At 37.4% G+C, this 21,968-nt stretch overlaps 1 protein-coding gene across 1 annotated transcript; it reads left to right on the forward strand.

Annotated features, from left to right (window-relative positions):
* The first annotated feature begins 405 nt into the window (after window positions 1-405).
* Window positions 406-21,655, forward strand: GAS2L3 (growth arrest specific 2 like 3). The gene is made up of 8 exons (XM_007465338.1): window positions 406-429; window positions 6,930-7,098; window positions 8,250-8,365; window positions 10,636-10,777; window positions 15,141-15,204; window positions 16,127-16,265; window positions 18,701-18,808; window positions 20,327-21,655. The coding sequence occupies exons 1-8, from the start codon at window positions 406-408 to the stop codon at window positions 21,653-21,655; spliced, it is 2,091 nt and encodes a 696-aa protein (XP_007465400.1).
* Window positions 21,656-21,968: the final 313 nt, after the last annotated feature.

Consider the following 21,968-nt stretch of genomic DNA (forward strand, 5'->3'; position numbering starts at 1 on the left):
ATCAGTTGTTGTGATATTTGTATTTACATTATATTTACAGTGTGTTTACAGGGGAAAATTCTGGGGCACTTTTAAGGTAAGCTAAGTTTTATTGTTAGTTTTATTTTACTAGTCAGATGCTTCAAGAATTACATTGATATTAGTGCCAGAAACTACATATTAAAGTGTGTTTCAGATTTTCCTCTTTCAAATGAGGAGTACTTTTATGAAGTAAGAAACCAGGAGTATGATTGCCTTCTCCTATGGTCAAATTATTCCAAATAGAAAAGTATTAGGTTTTCAATTAGATAAGAGAATAAAGCAGATTCCTTGTAATTTGAGGGTTTGGGGGAGTAGGAAAGCTACCATTGTCTGCATATTAATGTTTTGTTTTATTTTCATAGCAGCAGTAGCATTTCAGCATAGATGACCATGCTGCCTGCAATTCAAGTAAGTGGTTCTCTTGGGAAAATATATATTTAAGTTAATGAGATTAATATAATAAGATTACAATAGTTAGAAAAAAACTAAAATTATCACAAAAATTTTCTATTTTACTGTTTTTTTAAGCATCAAATTTAATAATAGGAATACTATATTTTCACTTTCTAGTTCTGAAAAGACTTTAATATTAAGCTTTCATTTATACTGCATATTTGTAAGAATCAAAAATATCTTAGGATTGGTGGGTTCATCGTATTTGTACTACCCTGGGAAAAGAATTGGAATAGTTTAAAAGAGCTTTCAATGAAAACAAATATAAATTCTTAATTTTAGATAACTACACGTGCCCTGTAATGCCTGTAAATAATGTGTCGTTAAAACTTAAAATTTAGAGCGTTTTTATTTTGTTTGTTAGTTTTTTGGTGAGGGGAAGCAAGATGGAGGTAATAAGACAAACCAGAATAATCTTACATTTGAATGATTTCCAGAGTTGGTATTTATTCTTAGATCCTTTAAAAGTTTTCTTTCTTTTGACATAAATAGAACATGACTGAATTTTAACTTAAAAATCACCTTGAAGGTCTACCTAGGAAGATGTAAGCAGCTGATAATAAAATTTGCCTTTGAAAGTGAGAATTTTAGAGTCAGTCAGATTTTGTGTCTGATTTTTTTTTTTTTCCTGTACGCGGGCCTCTCACTGTTGTGGCCTCTCCCGTTGTGGAGCACAGGCTCCGGGCGCGCAGGCTCAGCGGCCATGGCTCACGGGCCCAGCCGCTCCGCTGCATGTGGGATCTTCCCAGACCAGGGCACGAAGCCGTGTCCCCTGCATCGGCAGGCGGACTCTCAACCACTGCGCCACCAGGGAAGTCCCTTGTGTCTGATTTTTATTCTGCCACTCTGCTTGTGAGATCCTGGCAAGTTATTTTACCTCTCTGAGTCCCCGCTCCCTTGCCTCTGAGGTGAGGATAATAGCTGTATTTTTCAGGGTAGTTGTGAGGAATCAATGAGATAACATGAGCCAAGTGCCTCCTGGAATGTGTTGTTACCTAGTAGGCACTCACAACTTTGGTTGTATCATTGGTACAACGAAATTATCCGGATGTAAAGCTGGAGATTATAACTGTGTCGTGAAAGTTTTTTTTTTTTAATTAAGAAAGGCTTATCAAGATAGCAGTGTGTGATAGCCTAGAGAAGATAACTTATTTATTAAATGGTTAAGAACAATTCTGAATGCGATGCTGCTTTCTCCCTCCTATGCTGTGCAGCTATATCCTCCTACTCTACTAATAAAGAGTTCTTTTGTACTGTTTTCCTTTGGGGACTTGGGAGTCCATGGCAGTCTCCCAAAAGGTCTTACTCTTCCCCTTTGGGGTCCTCTCTAATCCACATTGAGTATGCTCAGAACTCCTTATTTCTCAAAACCACTTTTTATCTGATTACTTCTATTCATCTCTTTTTGTCCAAGTCTCAGAAATGTCATCAGTTTCATGTTGATTATATTTTCTCTATTCCTTATAAAGTGCTTTTTTGTTTTTGGGGTACGTGGGCCTCTCACTGTCATGGCCTCTCCCGTTGCAGAGCACAGGCTCCCGACGCTCAGGCTCAGCGGCCATGGCTCACGGGCCCAGCCGCTCCACGGCACGTGGGATCTTTCCGGACCGGGCCACGAACCCGTGTCCCCTGTATCGGCAGGCGGACTCTCAACCACTGCGCCACCAGGGAAGCCCTAAAGTGCTTTTTTTTTTTTTTTTTCTGTTAAAGCTGTTAAAGCAAAGCCGAATAGGGTTGCTCTTTTTTATTTGAGGGGTTGTGGGACAAGCAGTAGTATTGCAGGAAAGGGGGACCCCTTCCAGGGCCCGAGAGTGGGAAATGAATTGTTCGAGGAGACACACGTGCTGACAAAGCAAGAGACTTTATTGGGGAATGGGCACCCAGGTGGAGAGCAGCAGGGTAAGGGAAACCAGGAGGACTGCTCTGCCACGTGGCTCCCAGTCTCTGGCTTTATGGTAATGGGGTTAGTTTCTGGGTTGTCTCTGGCCAGTGACTCTAACTCAGGGTCCTTCCTGGCGGCACATGCATTGCTCAGCCAAGATGGATTTCAGCAAGAAGGATTCTGGGAGGTTGGTAGGACATATGGACTGGAGTCGCCTCTCTCCTTTTGACCTTTCCCAAATTCTTCCCGTTGGTGGTAGCTTGTTAGCTCTGCATTCCTTACCAGGACCTCCGGTTTAAGATAACTCGTGCAAGTGGTTCCCCCAATAGTAGGTTGAAGGTGCAAAAAGTAATATGGCAGCCTTTAAAGGACTTTTGGTAGTTTTGCTGTTTCCAATGTGCTACTGAGGGGGATCAGGACACAACACCCCAAAATACTAAAGATCCTTTTGAGTGGAAAGCAACTGAGAAACAGCCAACTCCAGAAAAGCTCCAAAACCAGAGTATAAATTTCCCTTTTGTAAAGGAAATTTCCATTTTTATAAAGGAGATTTCCATCTGTAAAGGTGTCTTCCTCTCCTGCAGGCAGAGAATGGCCAGAGACTCTTATCTTATGAGAGGACTTAAGTCTGCTTAACTAATCCTACTAAACAATCCTTATTTACCTGGTGCCCTTCCTACAACCTCCCCTCCTCCTTTGCCGTAGTCCAAAACCCCCTTCACACTGATAGAAAGATATTTAAACCCTGGGTCTATCTGCCCCTTTGGGCTTTCCATCATTTTCTGGGAAGCTCCCTCCTGCCTAAGTAACAAATCCTTTTCTCTAAATGTGTCTTTTGTCAGTTTAATTTGTAGGGCCCTAGAACCTGGACCTAAGAGGATAAAGGAAAAAGTTCCTTCCTCCCACTGTGACCTCCCCAGGTAAAATGTACATTCAGGCTGTATAATGATCATTTAAAATCCAGAAGAGAAACATATTTGTTGAAAGAAACTGTTGACATTACGGTGCGCGGGCCGCTCACTGTCACGGCCTCTCCCGTTGTGGAGCACAGGCTCCAGACGCGCAGGCTCAGTAGTTGTGGCTCACGGGCTTAGTTGCTCCGCGGCATGTGGGATCTTCCCAGACCAGGGCTCAAACCCATGTCCCCTGCATTGGCAGGCAGATTCTTAACCACTGCGCCACCAGGGAAGCCCTAAAGTGCTTTTTATCATTGCCACATTGACCATGTTTTTCTCATTTCTCTCCTAATGGCCATTAATACTTTCTTAAATTGGTGATTTTTTTTCATAGTGTTGTCTTATAGTTCCACAAACCCGTCTCTGACCTAGATTCCACAGATCTGTCCCTATTGATTCTTCTCCAAGAGTACCCTTGACATCCCTCATGGAAGTTTTTGCTTCGCTCCCTGGTGAATGTGAGAACTTCCTCGGATTTTCACCTCTTTGCTAATTAGGCTTCGCTTTTTCATAAGTGCCTTGCAGAGAGGAGACACCCAGTAGATAGCTGGTTTCTTATTCATTTAATCCATGAAGGTCTTCCTTGCCCCTTTTTTATGTCCCTGATTCTGATTAGTAAATAAACTTACAGTCTAAAAATCAATGAACTAGATAGTTCCTAATCTCTTTTGGGTCACAGACCCTTTCCAGAATCTAACAGAAGCTATGAACTCTCTCTCTCTGAGAAAAGGCCCATTTGTACGTAGGCCTAAATTTTTGCCTAAATGTAAGTTAAGTTTATATACTGGTTCAGGTTCTTCTGTAGACTGCCTATGGTTAGGAATCTCTGTAATATGACAGCTTTCAGCATGATTGAGAACAATCTTTATACATGCAGGTTTTGTTATTAACACCTAGCTTTTAACAACATTAATATGCTGCTGACTAGCCCAGGTTTTTATAGTTTTCTGCTTGTAATAATCGGAAAATCCAAGTACTCTTCTCCCTAATGTGGCAAGAACTTAGAATGACTTTTGTTAATTTTAGCTTCTCCATTTTCACACATGATATTTTCAAAACCACCTTCCTAGATAATGTACATGTTTCCTTGACAAGCATTTGCATCTTCTCTGCCTTTTGTCAGCTCAGCCAAATGGTTAAAGGACAAATAACGTTCTGTTGACTGTAAAATACCGTTTATTGTAAGATGCATCTTGATTTTGATGGTACAAGGAGTCATTTGCTAGTATCTGTTCCTCAAGTATTCAACTAACATTTTTGACTGCCTATCATGAGGTAGGTCTTATACTGAGTCCTGGGATTACGGAAGCAAGACATGCTTATGAAGGGAAGATTTAGATATTATATCTTTGCTGTACTCCCTTTGAAGTAATTCTAAGAGAATTTGGGGAAATAACATCTTGTTTTTTTCCAAAAACTTTATGGGATCCTCATGTATTTAGGAGTTCATTCCCCAAATCTCTACTCTCAGTTTCTGAAATAATGCCCCTCGAATAACAATGTTCCTCTTAGTCTTTGGGTATTTTTATTAAGTTTTGCTACTCCTGCTTGCCTCTTGTGGTATATATTCATTGTCTTTCTTTGCCTGTGAGATTTTTAAAAAACGTGTTTATTTCTCATCACAGGAGATTGGAAGCAGCTCTTTTTTTTTCCCTCTATGTTTGTCTGAGATAACAATGGTATTGTTATGGCTTTTGATTTGGTATAGTAACACTTGCCTCAAATAAACCTCAGTAAGTTTAATATATTTCAGGGGGGAAATTATCTACATTGAAAAATCAAGACAGAACTAGATTCACTTGGTATTACCTATACTTACGCCTCTTTTTAAAAAAAATTTTTTAAATTTTATTTTAAAGCAATCACAAACCTGCAAAGTGGTTGTTAAGTGTAGAGCAGAGATATTTGTTTGCTGAACCATTTGAGAGTAGGTTGCAAATCTAATGTCCCGTTACCTCTGGTACTTTAGTGCATTTATCGCGTGCAAGGACTCCCTCCTATACAGCCACAATGAAATCATCAGAATCAGGATATTAGCGTTGGTACGGAACTACTATCTAATACTCAGACCACATTCAACTATTTGTCAGTTGTCCCAGTAATGTCCAGTTCAGAATCACCTGTTGCGTTTAGTTGTCGTGCCCCTTAGTCTTTATTAGTATTTGCTTTCTTTAATGACCTTGACACTTTTGAGTATTATAGGCCAATTATTTTGTAGAATGTCCCTCAATTTAGATTTGCCTGATGTTTTCTCGTGATTAGATTCAGGTTATGCATCTTGGCAGGACTATCACAGAGGGATGTTGTGTTGTCTCCTTGTATCCTGTCAGGTACATATGATTTTGATTCATCCTGTTGTTGATCATGTTCACCTGTGTCACTCGGTTAAGTTGCTGCCTGGGTTAAGTTGCTGCCTGATGAGTTTCTCTACTGTGAAATTACTCTTTTTTTCTCTTTGTAGTAGGTATTTCTGGGGAAGTACTTTGAAAGTATATGGAAATCTCATTCCTCATCAAAATTCCAGTTTATTCATTTATTTATATGTATGTGGAGAAACCTGGCTCCCATTTGATAAATCCCCGTGTATGTAACCCGTCTCCCTTCGTTGCTGCCACCCCTCCCTGAGCTGATGCCCTTCTCAGCTCAGTTGGGCTCTGACACCCTGCACTGGGATGTTCCCCCGTTGTCCCCAGCGGACACCCTCTTTATCCTGCTCAGGGTCTGATGCTGCACAGGGCCGTTGCCATGTGTGGATGCCCTGTCACCTCACTGAAGCTCTGACCCTCCATTTCAAGCTGCCCTCCTGTGAGAACCCCTTTATCACTTCACTTGGGCTCTGATACCCCGTCCTGAGTTGAGATTTGACACAGTCTTTTCTCTAACTAATCTTATATTAGAAGTATATCTAATTGTATTTCAAAATTTTGCAAGTGTTGGTTTGATAGCATGTTTCTGTCAGTTTTTATTCTAAACCAGGGATTGACCAGGTAGTAAACATTTTTAGCTTAGTAAGTAGGCAGAATCAAAGCTATTATGTAGGTACTTACATAACTACCATTTTAAAATGTAAAAACCATTCTTAGCTTGTGGACCATGCAAAATCAAGTGACAGACCAGATTATTTAGAATTTTTTTTTTAGATAACACTGTTACTATGATTTAAAGTTTATAAAATGCCAACTATGCATTCATTCATTTATCCATTATTCAACAAATATTGTTAGGCCCAATGCTAGATTCTACAAAGATGTATCTTATAAGGCAGGTATTATTAATTCATTTTACAGCCAAGATGCTGATACTCTGGTCAAGTAACTTGTTAAACTTATGCAGCTAAGAAGTGAAAGAAAAAAAATATTTGTTGACTTTCATCCCCTCAGTTTGATGGTAGAATCCATTCATTAGTTAGGGATTCACTTACATTTATCACAGAATTGAATACGGAAAGTGTGTCAAGTATCTAGGCTATTAGTTTGCTTCTAGTTTATTAACTTTCTGTGAGCTGCTGCAGCTCTGTATATTAAATATGGTCTGTAATTCATTATTTAAATATAAATGTTAGGCATGCTGACTTTTAATAGGGTTGCATCCATTCAGTTGGTTGGTGTTTTCTCTAGGTGTGGTTTGGAGAAGACCTGCCTCTAAGTCCACGGAGTCCTCTGACCCCCAGACATGGGCCAGGTTTGGCTGATGTTTGTCAGTATGATGAGTGGATAGCTGTGAGGCACGAAGCTACCCTGTTGCCCATGCAAGAAGATCTGTCAATCTGGTTATCTGGTTTATTAGGTAAGGCTTGCAAAGATGCTCAAAATTGTAATGTCTTATTCAGTAAATGTTTATTGAGAATCTTACTCTTTGTCAAGGAATGATAGTTCCAGAGGCTGGGGATCCTCTAGTGAAGGAAATATTTGATGTCCTTTTTCTCACCAAGCTTACATTCTAGTTGGGAAGATATTCTGATTCACCCTGACCCTCAGGGCTTGAATAGTAAGCAAGTTTGAGGCTTAATGGAAGAGGTCAGTAGTAAGAGCTGTGAATAATCAACATTTTAATTGTTAATGTTAAAAAATTTTTTAAGTGTATAGGTCTAATTTGGGGGTCTGTATTTTATTGATTTCTTTTTTCTCCTTAAACTTGTGTAAGGCATGAGATTCTGGGTGGAATATATGCTGTAGTTAAAATGATTCCTGTTTCTGAGGCTTCGAGGGGCAGAGGTATTTGAAACCTAGGAGGAAATGTCAGCTTGGAGAATGCATGGCATCATATTTCTTTACTCAGTTAGAAGGATGTGAGCGCTCTGAACTTTCTCCCTAGAAAAAAATTCTCTTTTAAATAACAGAATTTCATGTAGCATTGTAAGGTTTTCGTGAAAAGGAATATATATGTATAAACTCATCTATGGTCTTTGAAGAGAATTAAAAACGCACTAAACACTCACTCTTATATCAGTTTGAAGATTTGGATAATTTCTTAAAAGTTTATTATGTAATAATGCTTCCAAATAAGGGATTTCAGAGATGAAAAGTTGGTATTTTCTGAGTGCTTGTTACATTGTTATCTTTAATTTTTAAATTGCAACAAAGACCATCTTATAGAGAATCTTTCTTGTGCAAGCAGTTGTATTGTGCAGTGAATCAAAACTTAACCTTAATAGTGGATCTTGAAATATAAAACACTTTGGTGTTTTTCACTGAAATAAAGTAGATGGCATTTATTTTTTCTGTGCTTCTACACCACAGATATTTTTGTTTTAGTTGACTTTCTCTTAATTTGATATTATCTGCTGTTTTAACTGTACCTTCTAAGAGTGAATGCTCGGAGTCTGATCTAATATTTGTCTAGTGTTTCAGCTATAATCCGATTACATTTAATTATTTAACCATATTGTTTGAATTGACGGTTTCTAGAAGACTCTTAGCTTTGAAATATGTTTTTAGGTATTGAAGTTAAGGCAGAAAGGTTATTGGAAGAACTTGATAATGGAGTACTGTTATGCCAACTGATTGATGTTCTTCAAAACACGGTGAAAACATGCAACTCTGAAGAACCAGTGGTAAGAAAATGTTTGCCAGTAGTGATTTAATACCTTGGTACATATTGATTTGCTTATGTACATTTCTTGTCAACTCTACAAGGTTGTAAACTTCCAACGCAACTATATGTAAAATCTTGGATAATTTACTTAATCTTTTTGAGCATCTGAAAAAATATTCTCACTTGTACAATGGAGATATTAACATTTACCTTGTAGGATATATTTTCGAGGATTCAGCAACATTAAATGAGATAATATATAGATAGTGGTTAGCTTATATAGATAATGCCTGGTACATAGTAAATGTCTAAATAGCTAGTTCTTCTTGAGAACAATAATAGTACCTTCCTTATAGGACTCCTGTGAGAGTTAAGTGAAAAAAGAGGTTGTGATGGTTCCTGGCACACAGTTAAGAGCTATTATCATCATCTTTTTATTCTTTATATATTGTCCTCATCGTAAATTCATAAATATTGGTTGAATGAATAACACCTTTTTTAGACTCTTTTCTACCGTTGACCCTGAAGTTGGGATTTGAGGTAGATAAGGTTTTCCTCTCTTTTCATCAAATATGGGTATTTTCACTCATGGGATCTGGTGTCTCTGAGTGTGTATTCTAGATATTAACATAGTGCTGGTGGAAATAATAAAGTAGTACCATCTTTCTTGGGGGACAATGGGTAACATAGCACATTGAAAATAAAGCACATCCTTTGATACGTAACATAATTCTAATTCCAGGAATTTATTCTAAGAAAATAACCGCAAATTCACAAAAACGACTGTGCAAAAAAATTAAGAACAACCTAAATGCTCATCAGTAGAGAAGTTGTTTAAAATTGATTATGGTACCTAAACAGAGTAGAATATTATCTATACATTAGAAATGACTATTTTAATTTTTGTGTCTTTTTTTTTTTACCCCAAAAGATGCCTGCAACTTATCATTAAGTGTGCATGCACACATACACAAATCAGATTGCAGAATAGCCTGTTTATGTAGCATTCTGTAGGTACAGATATACTTATGTATGGAGATGTCTTACAGAAATGTGGAAAAGATTTCAGTTGATACTAACCATCTTTGTATTTGGCTGTGTTGATTTTTTTTTCCTATATACAACTAGAAAAACTCACGAGGTTATCGTAATCCTAGAAAATAAAAGCAACAGGAAGGAAACATAAGGAACTAGTAATAGTGTGGTTCTCTCCAAGGAGAGAAAGGAACTGAGGGGTAGTGGTAGGAGAAAGACTTATACTCTACTGTGCCCATTGCATTTAAAAAATCATATGTGTGAATTTCTTATTCAAGTAAAAATTTGAAACAAAACTATAAACCCCTCAGCTGGGCTTCCCTGGTGGTGCAGTGGTTAAGAATGTGCCTGCCCCAGTGCAGGGGACGCAGGTTTGAGCCCTGGTCCGGGAAGATCCCACATGCCACAGAGCAACTAAGCCTGTGCCACAACTACTGAGCCTGCGCTCTAGAGCCCGCAAGCCACAACTACTGAGCCCACGTGCCACAAGTACTGAAGCCTGCGTGTCTAGAACCTGTGCTCCGCAACAAGAGAAGCCACTGCAATGAGAAGCCCGCGCACCACAACGAAGAGTAGCCCCCGCTGGCCACAACTAGAGAAAGCCTGTGCACAGCAATGAAGACCCAGTGCAGCCAAAAAAAAAGAGATGAATAATTTCTAAAAAAAAAAACAAACCCTCAGCCTCAGCAGGATTATCTGAACACTCTTGGTCCAGGAAATAAAAAAGAATTAGCATTCTGTAAAACTTAGCTTGTCAATTTTCAAAGAACTTTAATTAAGAATGGGCTACTACTTCCTTGTTTGAAAGTCTCCTCAAGAAACTCAGAACCATATTTATGAATCTGCAAATAAAGAAGTTAGCAAAATTGAGACTGTGTAAACCTTTATCATAGCAATAATTTTGTGTTTGTATTGAACTGTGTTTGGAGAGATATACTATAAAGATGTGCTTTGGAATTGTTAGACTGTCATTTTTTATCTTAACTAAGACTCTCACGTCATTTTAAAAAGAAAGGTTAGAGATGCGTGATCCTGCTGCTAATTTTGACCTGACTGTTTTCCTAGGAATCATTTTCTAGAATACACTTAATGAAAAGCAAAATAAAATGATTTTTGAAGATGCCTTTTTCCTCTAGTGCTATGCACTTTTTAGTTACATTCAATGCACTGAGCATTTATTTAGTAATATTAAAATGGATATTTAATGAAAATATCCTTGATGCATGTTTGAAATTATTCTTTTGTCTTTTCCAGAATTTTCCAATGAGAAAAGTGCCCTGTAAGAAAGATGCTGCATCAGGTTCGTTCTTTGCTAGAGACAATACTGCGAACTTCCTTCACTGGTGCAGGCACATCGGGGTTGATGAGACTTACCTCTTTGAATCTGAAGGTTTAGGTAAGTGTTGTTGTGTTTAATGTTTATTAGGATATTGTATCCTAATAAATACATAATAAATTGTATCCCTCACATCTAATTTTTCTTTCCAAATAAGGACTCAAATGCCACATCTCATTTTACTAGAAACATTTATACTCTAAGTATATGTAAACTATTGGAGAATCAGATTGCAGATCAAATGTATGATAAAGGCTTTTCATTTATGTTTTAGATCCTATATATCTAGAATGGCCTGGACATATTTTACTTCCTAAATGAGTTGGCTATGGGACTGGATTAAGGCTTAACTAATTAATGTTTTCATCAAGAATTACTCTATCAAGTCTAAATTACTAGTAATTTCTTTTTAACTAGATAATTACAGAAATAACAGAAGGCCAAATGATGTATGTTCATGGTGTTTAGATTTACCTTGTAAACAGCAGCTGCCGATTTGGTTATCTAAATGGGCTAATGCTTTTAAAAAGTCATGCTCTGTTGAAGAATTATTGATGTATTTTCTCATTTCATTTAAGTCAACAGAAACATCTGTGCAGTGACCAAAGTGAAAGCTATCTAAGTTTTAGACTATCTATATATTTCCTCAAAGTATTTATGTGCGCGCGCGCATGTGCGTGCACACGCAGACACGCACACACACACACACACACACACACACACACACACACACACACACACACAGAATTTATAATGTTTTGATAAGAGTAGTAGCATACCAAGGGCGGGAGTCATGGGAGTAGAATTCGGCCCTGGTAGAGAGAAGTATTTTGTCACTGACATTGCTTAGAATTGCCAGTTCATGGTGATAATAAAAAGCAAACCAACTTTTTAGTTGGTTTCATTATTGTTTTAGGTTATTAATATTGTAAATATTTCTATTGACCACGCACACCCTGTTGCCTGCAGACAGGTACCTGTTCCCCACTGTTACCTGTTTAGTATGCCTCTGGATGTTCTTATCCAGTGTAGAATTAAAACTAATGGATTGCTATTTTGCCCCCCAGTTTGCACCCTGCTTTAATCCAGGTGTGCTGATCACTAAGCGTATTAGGTTTCTTTTTATTCATAGCATTTTAAAAAATTGAGGTATGTTCATGTAACATAATAGTTATCATTTCAAAATGTAGACTTCAGTGGTTTTTAGTATACTCACGATTTGTGCAGGTATCACCACTTACTAATTCCAGAACATTTCCATCACTCCAAAAAGAAAACCCATACCTATTAGCAGTTGGACCCAGTTACTCCATATCTCCATCCTCTGGCAACCACCAGTCTACTTTCTTTCTCTATAGATTTGCATACTCTGGACTTTTCATATAAATAAAATCATGCAATATGTAGCTTTTGTGTCTGGCTATTTTCAGTTAGCATTATGGGTCATTTATGTTGTAGCATCTAACAGTACTTCATTCCTTTTTATGGCTGAACGATATTTCGTTGTATGGATATACCACATTTTTTTAATCTGTCAGCTGATGGACATTTTGATTGTTTCTATTTTGGGGTTATTATTAATAATGCTGCTATGAACATTTGTATGCAAGTTTTTGAGTGAACATATGTTTTAAATTCAGGGATATACCTAGGAGTGGAATTATTGGGTCATATGGTAATTCTGTGTTTATCTGTTTGAGGAACTACCAAACTGTTTTCACAGTGGCCACACCATTTTACATTCCTACTAGCAATGCACAGAGGTTCCAGTTTCTTCACATAGTTGTCAACACTTATTATTTTTTAAAATTACAGCTGACCCTTGAACAATCCAGGAGTTAGGGGCAGCAGTCCCCTAACCCTGCAGTCAAAAATCTGGATATAACTTTACAGTCAGCCCTGTGTATCCACGGTTCTGAATCCACAGATTCAACCAACCACAGATCTTATAGTACTGTAGTATGTATTTTTTTTTTTTTTTTTGCGGTACGCGGGCCTCTCACCGTTGTGGCCCCTCCCGTTGTGGAGCACAGGCTCCGGACGCACAGGCTCACGGCCCCAGCCGCTCCGCGGCACGTGGGATCCTCCCGGACCGGGGCACGAACCCGCGTCCGTTGCATTGGCAGGCGGACTCTCAACCACTGCGCCACCAGGGAAGCCCCCTGTAGTATGTATTTATTGAAAAAATTTCATGTGTTAGTGGACCCACACAGTTCAAACCATGTTGTTCAAGGGTCAACTGTATAACCATCCTAGTGGGTGTGAAGTGGTATCTCATTGTGGTTTTGATTTGCATTTCCCTAACGACTAATGATATTGAGCATCTTTACATGGGCTTATTGGCCATTTGTATATCTTCTTTACAGAAATGTCCATTCAACTCTTCTGCTCATTTTGCGGGGAGTCAATTGTCTTTTTTTGTAGACTTGTAAGAGGTCTCTCTTTATTCTGGGTATTAGACCCTTATTAGATATATGATTTGCCAATATGTTCTTCTGGTCTTTGGGTTGCCTTTTCACTTTCTTGATAGTGTCCTTTGATGCATAGAAGTTTTTAATTTTGATGAAGTTCAGTTTATCTTTTCTTTGATTGCTTGTGCTTTTGGTGTCATATCTAAAAAACCATTGCCTAATCCAAGGTCACACAGATTTTCACCTATATTTCCTTCTAGGATTTTTATAGGTTTAGCTTTTACGTTTTGTCTGTAATGCATTTTGAGTTATTTTTTGTATACGGTGTGAAGAAGGAGTCTAAATTCATTCTTTTGCATGTAGATATCCAGTTGTCTTAGCACCATTTGTTGAAAAGACTGTTTTTTCCCCTTTGAGTTGTCTTGGCATCCTTGTTGAAAATCAATTGAACATAAACATATGGGTTTATTTCTGGACACTGTTTCATTCCACTGGTCTGTATGTCTATCCTTAAACCAGTAAACACTGTCCTGATTACTGTAGTTTTGAAATTGGGTAGTATGAGTCTTCCAACTTTGTGCTTTTTAAAAGTTGTTTTGGCTATTCTATATTTCTTACAGTTCTTTATGAATTTTATCATCAGCTTGTCCATTTCTGGAAAAAAAAAGAGGCTCTTGGAATTTTGATAGGGATTGCACTGAATCTGTAGGTCAGTTTGGAGAGTATTACAATAACAGTATATGTCTTCCAATCCATGAACATAGGATGTCTTTCAATTTATTTATATCTTAATTTCTTTCAACAATATTTTATAGTTTTCAGTGTACAAGTCTTACAATTCTTTGGTTAAATTTATTCCTAAGTACTTTATTCTTCTTGAAGCTATTGTGAGTGTAATCATGTCCTTAATTACATTTCAGATTGTTTATTGCTAATGTATAAAGTGCAGTGACTTTTGTATATTGATCTCATATCCTGCAACTTTGCTGAATTTGCTTATTAGCTCTATTAGTTTTTTTTGTAGATTCTTTAGGGTTTTCTAAACAAAAGACCATATCACCTGTCAATATAGTTTTCCTTCTTCCTTTCCAATCTAGATGGCATTTATTTATTTTTCTTGCCCAAATGCCCTGGCTAGAACCTCAAGTACAATGTTGAATAGAAGTGGTAAGAGTGGACATCCTTCTTTTCCCTGGTCTTAGCCTCAAGGAAGACATTCAGTCTTTCACCATTAATAATGATGTTAGCTATGGGTTTTCCAGAGATGTCTATTTTCATATTTATAAAGTTCTCTTCTGTTTCTAGTTTGTTGAGTCTTTTTTTTCATGAAAGGGTGTTTGATTTTGTCAAAAGCGTTTTCTGTGTCTACTGAGATAATTGTATGTTTCTTTTCCTTTATTTTATCAATATGGTGAATTGTATTGATTGATTTTCATACGTTGAACCAACCTTGCATTTCTGGGATAAATCTCACTTGCTGCTGGATTCAGTTTGCCAGTATTTCACTGAGAATTTTTTACATCTGTGTTCATAAAGGATATTTCTCTTTAGTTTTCTTGTCATGTCTTTTTCTGACTTTGATATCAGGGTAATACAGGCCTCATAGAATGAGTAGAGAAGTGCTCTCTCCTCTTCTGTTTTTGGAAGAGTTGAAGAAGGCTGTTAACACATAGTCCTGTGCTAAAGATAGTTTAGAATAAAATTGAAGTGATACGTTTCTTCAGTAATATCTCCTGTTAAGAGATCTGAAATATTAATAATTTAATGTTACTAAACTCTTAGTTTTTTAGACTTAAAATACTACACAGGTAAGCATCCATGGTAAATTTTAACCTTCTTGTTAACCATTTTCTTTTTAATTTCAGGAAGATGATAATATGTAGAAAAAATAAAAGTCTTTTCTAAGTCTCCAAATAAGTAACGCTACTGTCTTTTCTTTTACTTCTTTCATGCCATAAATATATTTGCCTATTTAATTTGCCCCCTAAAATATGTGGTCTTATTTTTCACAGTTTTGCACAAAGATCCGAGACAGGTGTATCTTTGTCTTCTTGAAATTGGTCGAATTGTGTCAAGGTATGTATTCCACAATATTTCAGAATTTCAATGTCATAAACATTTTTTAAGCTGCTTTATGTTATCGAGAACACTATTTTCTATAAATGAAAATAATTTTCGATTGTAATAAAGGTAACTTAATTTACTGTTTTTTCTTTCTTTTTGTTTCTTTATTAACTTTGTTCTGTTCACGTGAGACATGTCATGTGTCAGCATCTGCTTGCTCACGTAGCTTGCCTTCATTTAGTATTAAACTGTAAAAGTGGGTACTTACATTTTTCAGATCAAAAGTAGAGTAAGAGGGCTTCCCTGGTGGCGCAGTGGTTGAGAGTCCGCCTGCCAATGCAGGGGACACGGGTTCGTGCCCCGGTCCGGGAGGATCCCACATGCCGCGGAGTGGCTGGGCCCGTGAGCCATGGCCGCTGAGCCTGCGCGTCCGGAGCCTGTGCTCTGCAACGGGAGAGGCCACAACAGTGAGAGGCCCACGTACTGAAAAAAAAAAAAAAAAAAAAAAAAGGAGAGTAAGAGCATACAATCTTTAAAGCAAGTCCTTTGTACACAAAGAGGGTCTGATAAGAAGGCTGAGGCCTGGTATCCTCCGTACCTAGCTCGACCCCATCTTCACTCACGAGATGACTTGTTTATTGTTTTTTTTTTTTTTTAACAAGCTGGTTTTTAAAGGTACGTTTAGGATCCCTGATTGAATATTGGGAGCCTCCAGTAACCCAAATATATATATGCTATGATGTAAAGAAGATAATCTGAATTTTTGGCAATCTGTGGGACATTATAAAGCATTTCCAGATGTCCCAGTGAAACAACTGGTAGAAGAGAGTCATACAGACTTTATTTAAAAATAAAAGATAACCTATTGTGATATACATGGAAGTACTTGGCTCAGACTTCACTTGTTTGATGAGATCTCATGATTGGTTTTCAGCTATGGGGTTGAGCCACCAGTATTAGTAAAATTTGAGAAAGAAATTGAGCTAGAAGAGACCTTACTTAATACTTCTGGGCCTGAAGATTCCATCAGCATTCCAAAATCATGCTGTCAGCATGAAGAGCTGCACGAAGCTGTAAGTAATTGCACACTTTTCTTTCAACTATGATGCGTCAGAATCTCATAGTTCGCCAAAAGTGTTCCTCTTTCATTTTTATTTTACTTGAAGAGGGAAAAAAAAAGTAGCATGAATGAAAGTATTTATTGCAGTATTATTTATAAGGCTGAAAAATTGGAAGCAATGTAAATACTCTCAGATTGGGCAATGGCTAGGTAAATTAGGATTTACTATTTTAGCAGAATAATCATTTTTTGTAATCATTATGAAGACTATATAGCAACAAGAAAAATGTTTACTTTGTGAAAAGTATGTATCAGAACAAGGAGAATGAAAATAATTGATATTAGGGTAGTACCTTTACAGATGATTTTAATTTCTTTAGCTATTTCCTTTAATGTTAAAATGTTAATTACACAATAGCTAAAAGCAGAAGAGAACATTTTTTATTCACAGCACTTACTCCTTTTAGGCTCACCAACTTATTTAGATTGTGGGTTAGTGCTGATTTGTACTGCTGAATATAAGTGGTATTTGGATATTTTAAACAAAGAAAATAAGTGACCTTTCATGCCTGCAAGCTTGTTATGAAAACTAAAAGGAGCACATTTCTTTAAATATATATGTGCTATATGAATATATTCAGAGTCCACCTATACATATGTGACCTGCTGAGATCTTATGGTCGTGTTTAAAATCTGATTCATTATTTTGAGTGCTGTTAAGAAATATACAACTGCAATTCTGTGTACCTAAGAAACCTTAATGGATAGAAAATAATGACTGAAATAATTACCTCCTTTCAAATTACTTTGTTATCTAACTTGTAAATGGTTCAAATAGTTGTAAATTCTTTACCCAAGTTCAAAATATTTTTTAGCCATCTTATGCATGTGGTATGTATGTGTGTGTATGCATGTGTGTACATATGTGCTCATATAACCAAACTGAACAAGATAAACTTCATTGAATGGCTTATGAAAATCAGTTCTATTTATGATCATGTTATTTTGTTAAATGAATGATGTAGGGAGATAAATCCGGATCCTTCTGATCAGGCCTGGGTGAATCCACATGTGTCCATTTTGTGTAGATAATTAAGACACTCATAAATTTCTGTTAGTGCTCAGGTAGGTTGGGTATATCTGAAGAGACTTTCTTTAACATCATGCCTAAGTGCAATTAAGTGTATTTGTTTAGATATACTCTGTGTGACAAGTAGTTGAGAAAAATATACATGACCTTGCTTTTTCAAAAATACAATTTTAGGAAAACAAAATGGTTTCCATAGTGGCTGATATGTGACTTTTTTTTTCAAATCAAACATATCTCAGCAAATATTTTCATTTAATCAATTTATATTAATTTCTATGTTTTAAATAAAGAATTCCTGAATTTTAATTTTTATTCCAGTTTTTACCTTTTTTTTTTTTTTTTTTTTTTTTTTTGCGGTACGCGGGCCTCTCACTGTTGTGGCCTCTCCCGTTGCGGAGCACAGGCTCCGGACGCGCAGGCTCAGCGGCCATGGCTCACGGGCCCAGCCGCTCCGTGGCATGTGGGATCTTCCCGGACTGGGGCACGGAACCCGTGTCCCCTGCATCGGCAGGCGGACTCTCAACCACTGTGCCACCAGGGAGGCCCAGTTTTTACCATTTTTAAGATATTTACTGCAGTTAAAAATTCTGTAAGCCCCTCGAGGAGTAGAGGTAGGATTTTCTCCTCAGTTCTCATCTCCTTAGCAAACTATTGAAACAAAGTGAGTGCTTTTAGAAAAATGCCTCTTGAGTTGAAATTTTTAGAATTTACCTAGTCTTGGGTGAATATTGGATTGGCCAAAAAGTTCGCTTGGGGTTTTCGTAAGATGTTACGGAAAAACCCGAAAGAACTTTTTGCCCAGCCCAATAGCTATAAATGCATCTCTGCCTATTTTAACAGTAACTTTGGAACAAATCTGGATATTCTTCCATACATACAGTATTACTTTCACATGGTGTTAAGGGACAAGTGAAAATTCCTGGTTAAACTTTATCTAACGGGTTCATCTATGATTTGACAGATATATTAATCCAAGTCTTAAAACAATTCAACCTTAGTAACGAACTGTTTCCTATGACTGAATGAATGTGTTTTGAATTGACGTCACTGTGTACACATTCACAGACCTTCTCCGGTGATCAGTGAGTACACGACAAGCCTGATTGCACTTGGGCAGAGAGCGAGAGAGAGAGAGAGACTCCAGACTTCCTCACTGTTAGGTTTTATTAGATTAGCTAATGTCTAATCTCAATATTTGATAACAAGTAAAAGAGAAGAGATAATAAATAGTTGAACTGTCTTTAAATTTTTATCTTTGAGTTTGATTTTCCCAACTATCAAATAACTTTGCATTTTAACATTAAACAAAATAGTTTTTGTCACAAGCACTAAATCTTGTGGTTTATTTTTAATCTTAGGTTAAACACATTGCTGAAGACCCTCCTTGTAGTTGTTCTCATCGATTTTCTATCGAGTACTTATCTGAAGGACGGTATCGACTAGGAGATAAAATACTTTTTATAAGAGTAAGTCCACCGTTTACATCCTGTTTAGATCTTGTTTTGAAATTGAATTTATTGTTTTACCAACCTTCTTTTGTTCCCCTTTTACTTTAAAAAAAATTGGAATAGAGGATGTTATTAATGGAAGAATTTCACTGTATAGAAGGAAATATATGGAATATTTTCAAGAGTATATAATGTGTTTAGGTAAACACGCTTAACATAGCAAACAACTAATTAAGCTAAGACTATTTGGACATTGAATATAATTGGGGGGAAAATTTTTTGAATACCTCAGGTAACTTATTCCATTTTTTAGATTTCCTAAAGAGGAATAATTTTCTATCATAAGAAGAAAAAAGCAAAACGAGAACATCTAATAAGATTAAATGTCAGTAAGAAGAAAAAGAAATAGAAACAGGGCAGTTGATAATAATATAGACTTTGGCTCTTAAGTCTGAAGCCTTTTTTTCACTGACACAGCATCAGCATCTATACTAATATGCTAATATACATGCTTATTTTCTTCCTTTGTCCCATTTGCAATCTGCAATTGATTAATTGTCCCCTTTGCTGATAAGGAGATTGAAGTTTACCTGTTCATCATTCTGTCCACTTATTGATACAAGAGCTGTTTTATTCCCAATTTAGGAATGTAATATAAAAGTATGTAAAAAATATAATTTTACCACCTATATTTTCTTTTATTTCATGTATTATCATTAGTTCCCCATACCCTGTTCAACTCATACAGAAACAGGTATATGCATTTTGTCTTTTAATTAGATTTCTTTTCTTAAGCAGTATGATATAGTGATAGTACACAGAGCATGGGATTTAGAGTTAAAATTTGCAGAGCAGTCTCATACAACTGTGCAGATTTGCCTGCTGAATGAATAGGGGCCTGAGTCCGTCCAGCTTGGGCTGTGCTGGCAGACCCACGATATATCTTATCAACACAAAAGCACCTTTTGGGTTGGGCAGCCTGGTGCGTTTGAGGCCAGGCCAAGCTGTGTGGTTTGGGACAGTTTCCTTAATCTCTCAGAGCCATAATTTTTTCATCTGCAAAGAAGAACTAGTAATAAATTACATCAAAGTTTTTGCAAGATTAAATTGGTATGATACATATGAAAGTAATTTGTTAAATTCTAGCATACAAGTTTTGGTAGTTTTTATCTTCTGTAATTATGTTTTTCTTTAGTATGAATCTTTTTTTCTCTCTTCCCCTCCTTTACTCTCCCTTTTCCTTTCTTCCTTCAATATTCAGTCCTTGCAGTTTTGCGTATTAGTAATTTGGATTTTTAGGATGTGTAAATATCTTCCTTCCAAACTGGAGGATTCTCTGTTGTTAGTTGCGTGATTCAATATGAATTAAATTTGTTACTTTAGTAATACAAGAAAGAGACTGGCAATTTATAGTGAAGCTGTTGGCAAATACACTGAATTTCATAGTCACAGACATCACAGACTATGACTGCTAATGAACCATAACTGCACCTTACAGTTTTACAGCTTTATTTTTTACTTTCTTTTGGGGGAAAGATGCTTCATGGAAAACATGTCATGGTCCGTGTCGGTGGAGGCTGGGATACTCTTCAAGGATTTTTGCTTAAATATGACCCCTGTCGAATATTACAGTTTGCTACACTAGAACAGAAAATTCTAGCATTTCAAAAAGGAGTTTCTAATGAAAGTGTGCCTGATTTGTCCGCCAGAACACCTCAGCCTCCTGAAATGAATCCTTTGTCAGCAGTTAGCATGTTTCAGAAACAAAATTCAAAACCTGACACACCAGTTGGTATTCCAAGGAGCAAAGAGAAGCAGGTACGTCTGCCAGGTGTGTTGCCACCAACATCTTCCCTGAGAGGAGGCAATCTGGCCTGTGGGTCTGTCCGTTCTAAATTTCCAGATTCTCCAGCAGTGTCCTCTCATCTCAAACTCAGATCTTCAAAGGGCGTAACAAAGAAACCGCAGGCTCCTTCAAACGATGCATCATCTTCATCTGCTTCTTTAAATCCAGTAGGTAAAAGCACTTTTTCACCAGCTTTATTAAGAACTGCACCTTGTGTATCTGAGTCGTTGAGAAAATGTATCTCATCACCCAGTACTCCTAAGGCCAAGCTTACTCCAGCCCAGAAGTCAAGAGATGTGCCTGAATCTACATTTTTGCCAAATAAGTGTTCTGGAAAAATTGAACCAAAGCATTTGAAACACCATCCTGTGTCTTCCAGGGATTATGCAGTGTCTCACTCAGCTGCACATTTAAATTCATCATCAAAGTGTCCAAAGCCGCCTAAGGCAAATCTGCACGTAAGGCCTAACCCTTCTCCTTCTTTCCAGTCTCCTGCAAAAGTGACAACATCCAGTTCCAAAACGATAACCACGGGTCTGAGAACACAGTCTCAGCCACGTGTTGGAGCTCTGCAAGCGGGGGCAATGCCAGCACAGAAACTTAAGTCAGCCTTGAATTTAAACCAACCACTTTCTGTATCCTCAGTTGCTCCTGCAAAAGCTGCAGAGAAGTCAAAAGATAATATGGTTTCAGTTGCCAAAAAGCAGCCTCAGAATAAAAGCACGTCCCAGAAGACAGGACCCAGCTCCTCCAGGTCCCCGGGCCGTACCCCGCTGTCCATTGTGAGTCTTCCCCAGTCTTCTGCCAAAGCACAACCTGAACCAAAGTCAGCACAGACTGCCACCAAGAGCCAGTGCTTAGCCAAAGGGCCTCCCAAAAGTGGCAAAGCCCCGGCTGCAACCAGGAAGCCACCCTCATCTGGCAAGGAGGCAGTTAGTGGAGATAAAAAACCTGCAAAGAAGAAGGAAGGCAATGATCATTATTTTGTTATGACTGGAAGTAAGAAACCTAGAAAATAAACATAATGTGTCATTCTAAGAGAACAGAGGAAAGAAAGAGAGTGAATGTGTTAGCTGCACACCTTAAAAGTTTCTTCTATTTGTGTTTATCCAAATAGGTTCAGACATTAAGTACAATAAGATGGGGGTAGAGGTTGGGGCGAGGAGGGGCTCATCAGAATTCACATACCTGAATTCACCAGAAGGTACCCTTTTAAGGTGAACAGTGGTAAAATCAGAGAGATTCTTATTAGTTATAGACATTATATGATTTTCAGTCCATGACATCTGTGTTTAATGTCTGCCCATTAATGGAAATGTAAAGTCAAATAAC

The sequence above is a fragment of the Lipotes vexillifer genome, unplaced genomic scaffold (genome assembly GCF_000442215.2).
Source record: "Lipotes vexillifer unplaced genomic scaffold, Lipotes_vexillifer_v1.1 scaffold141, whole genome shotgun sequence".
Classification (NCBI taxonomy): Eukaryota; Metazoa; Chordata; class Mammalia; order Artiodactyla; family Lipotidae; genus Lipotes; species Lipotes vexillifer.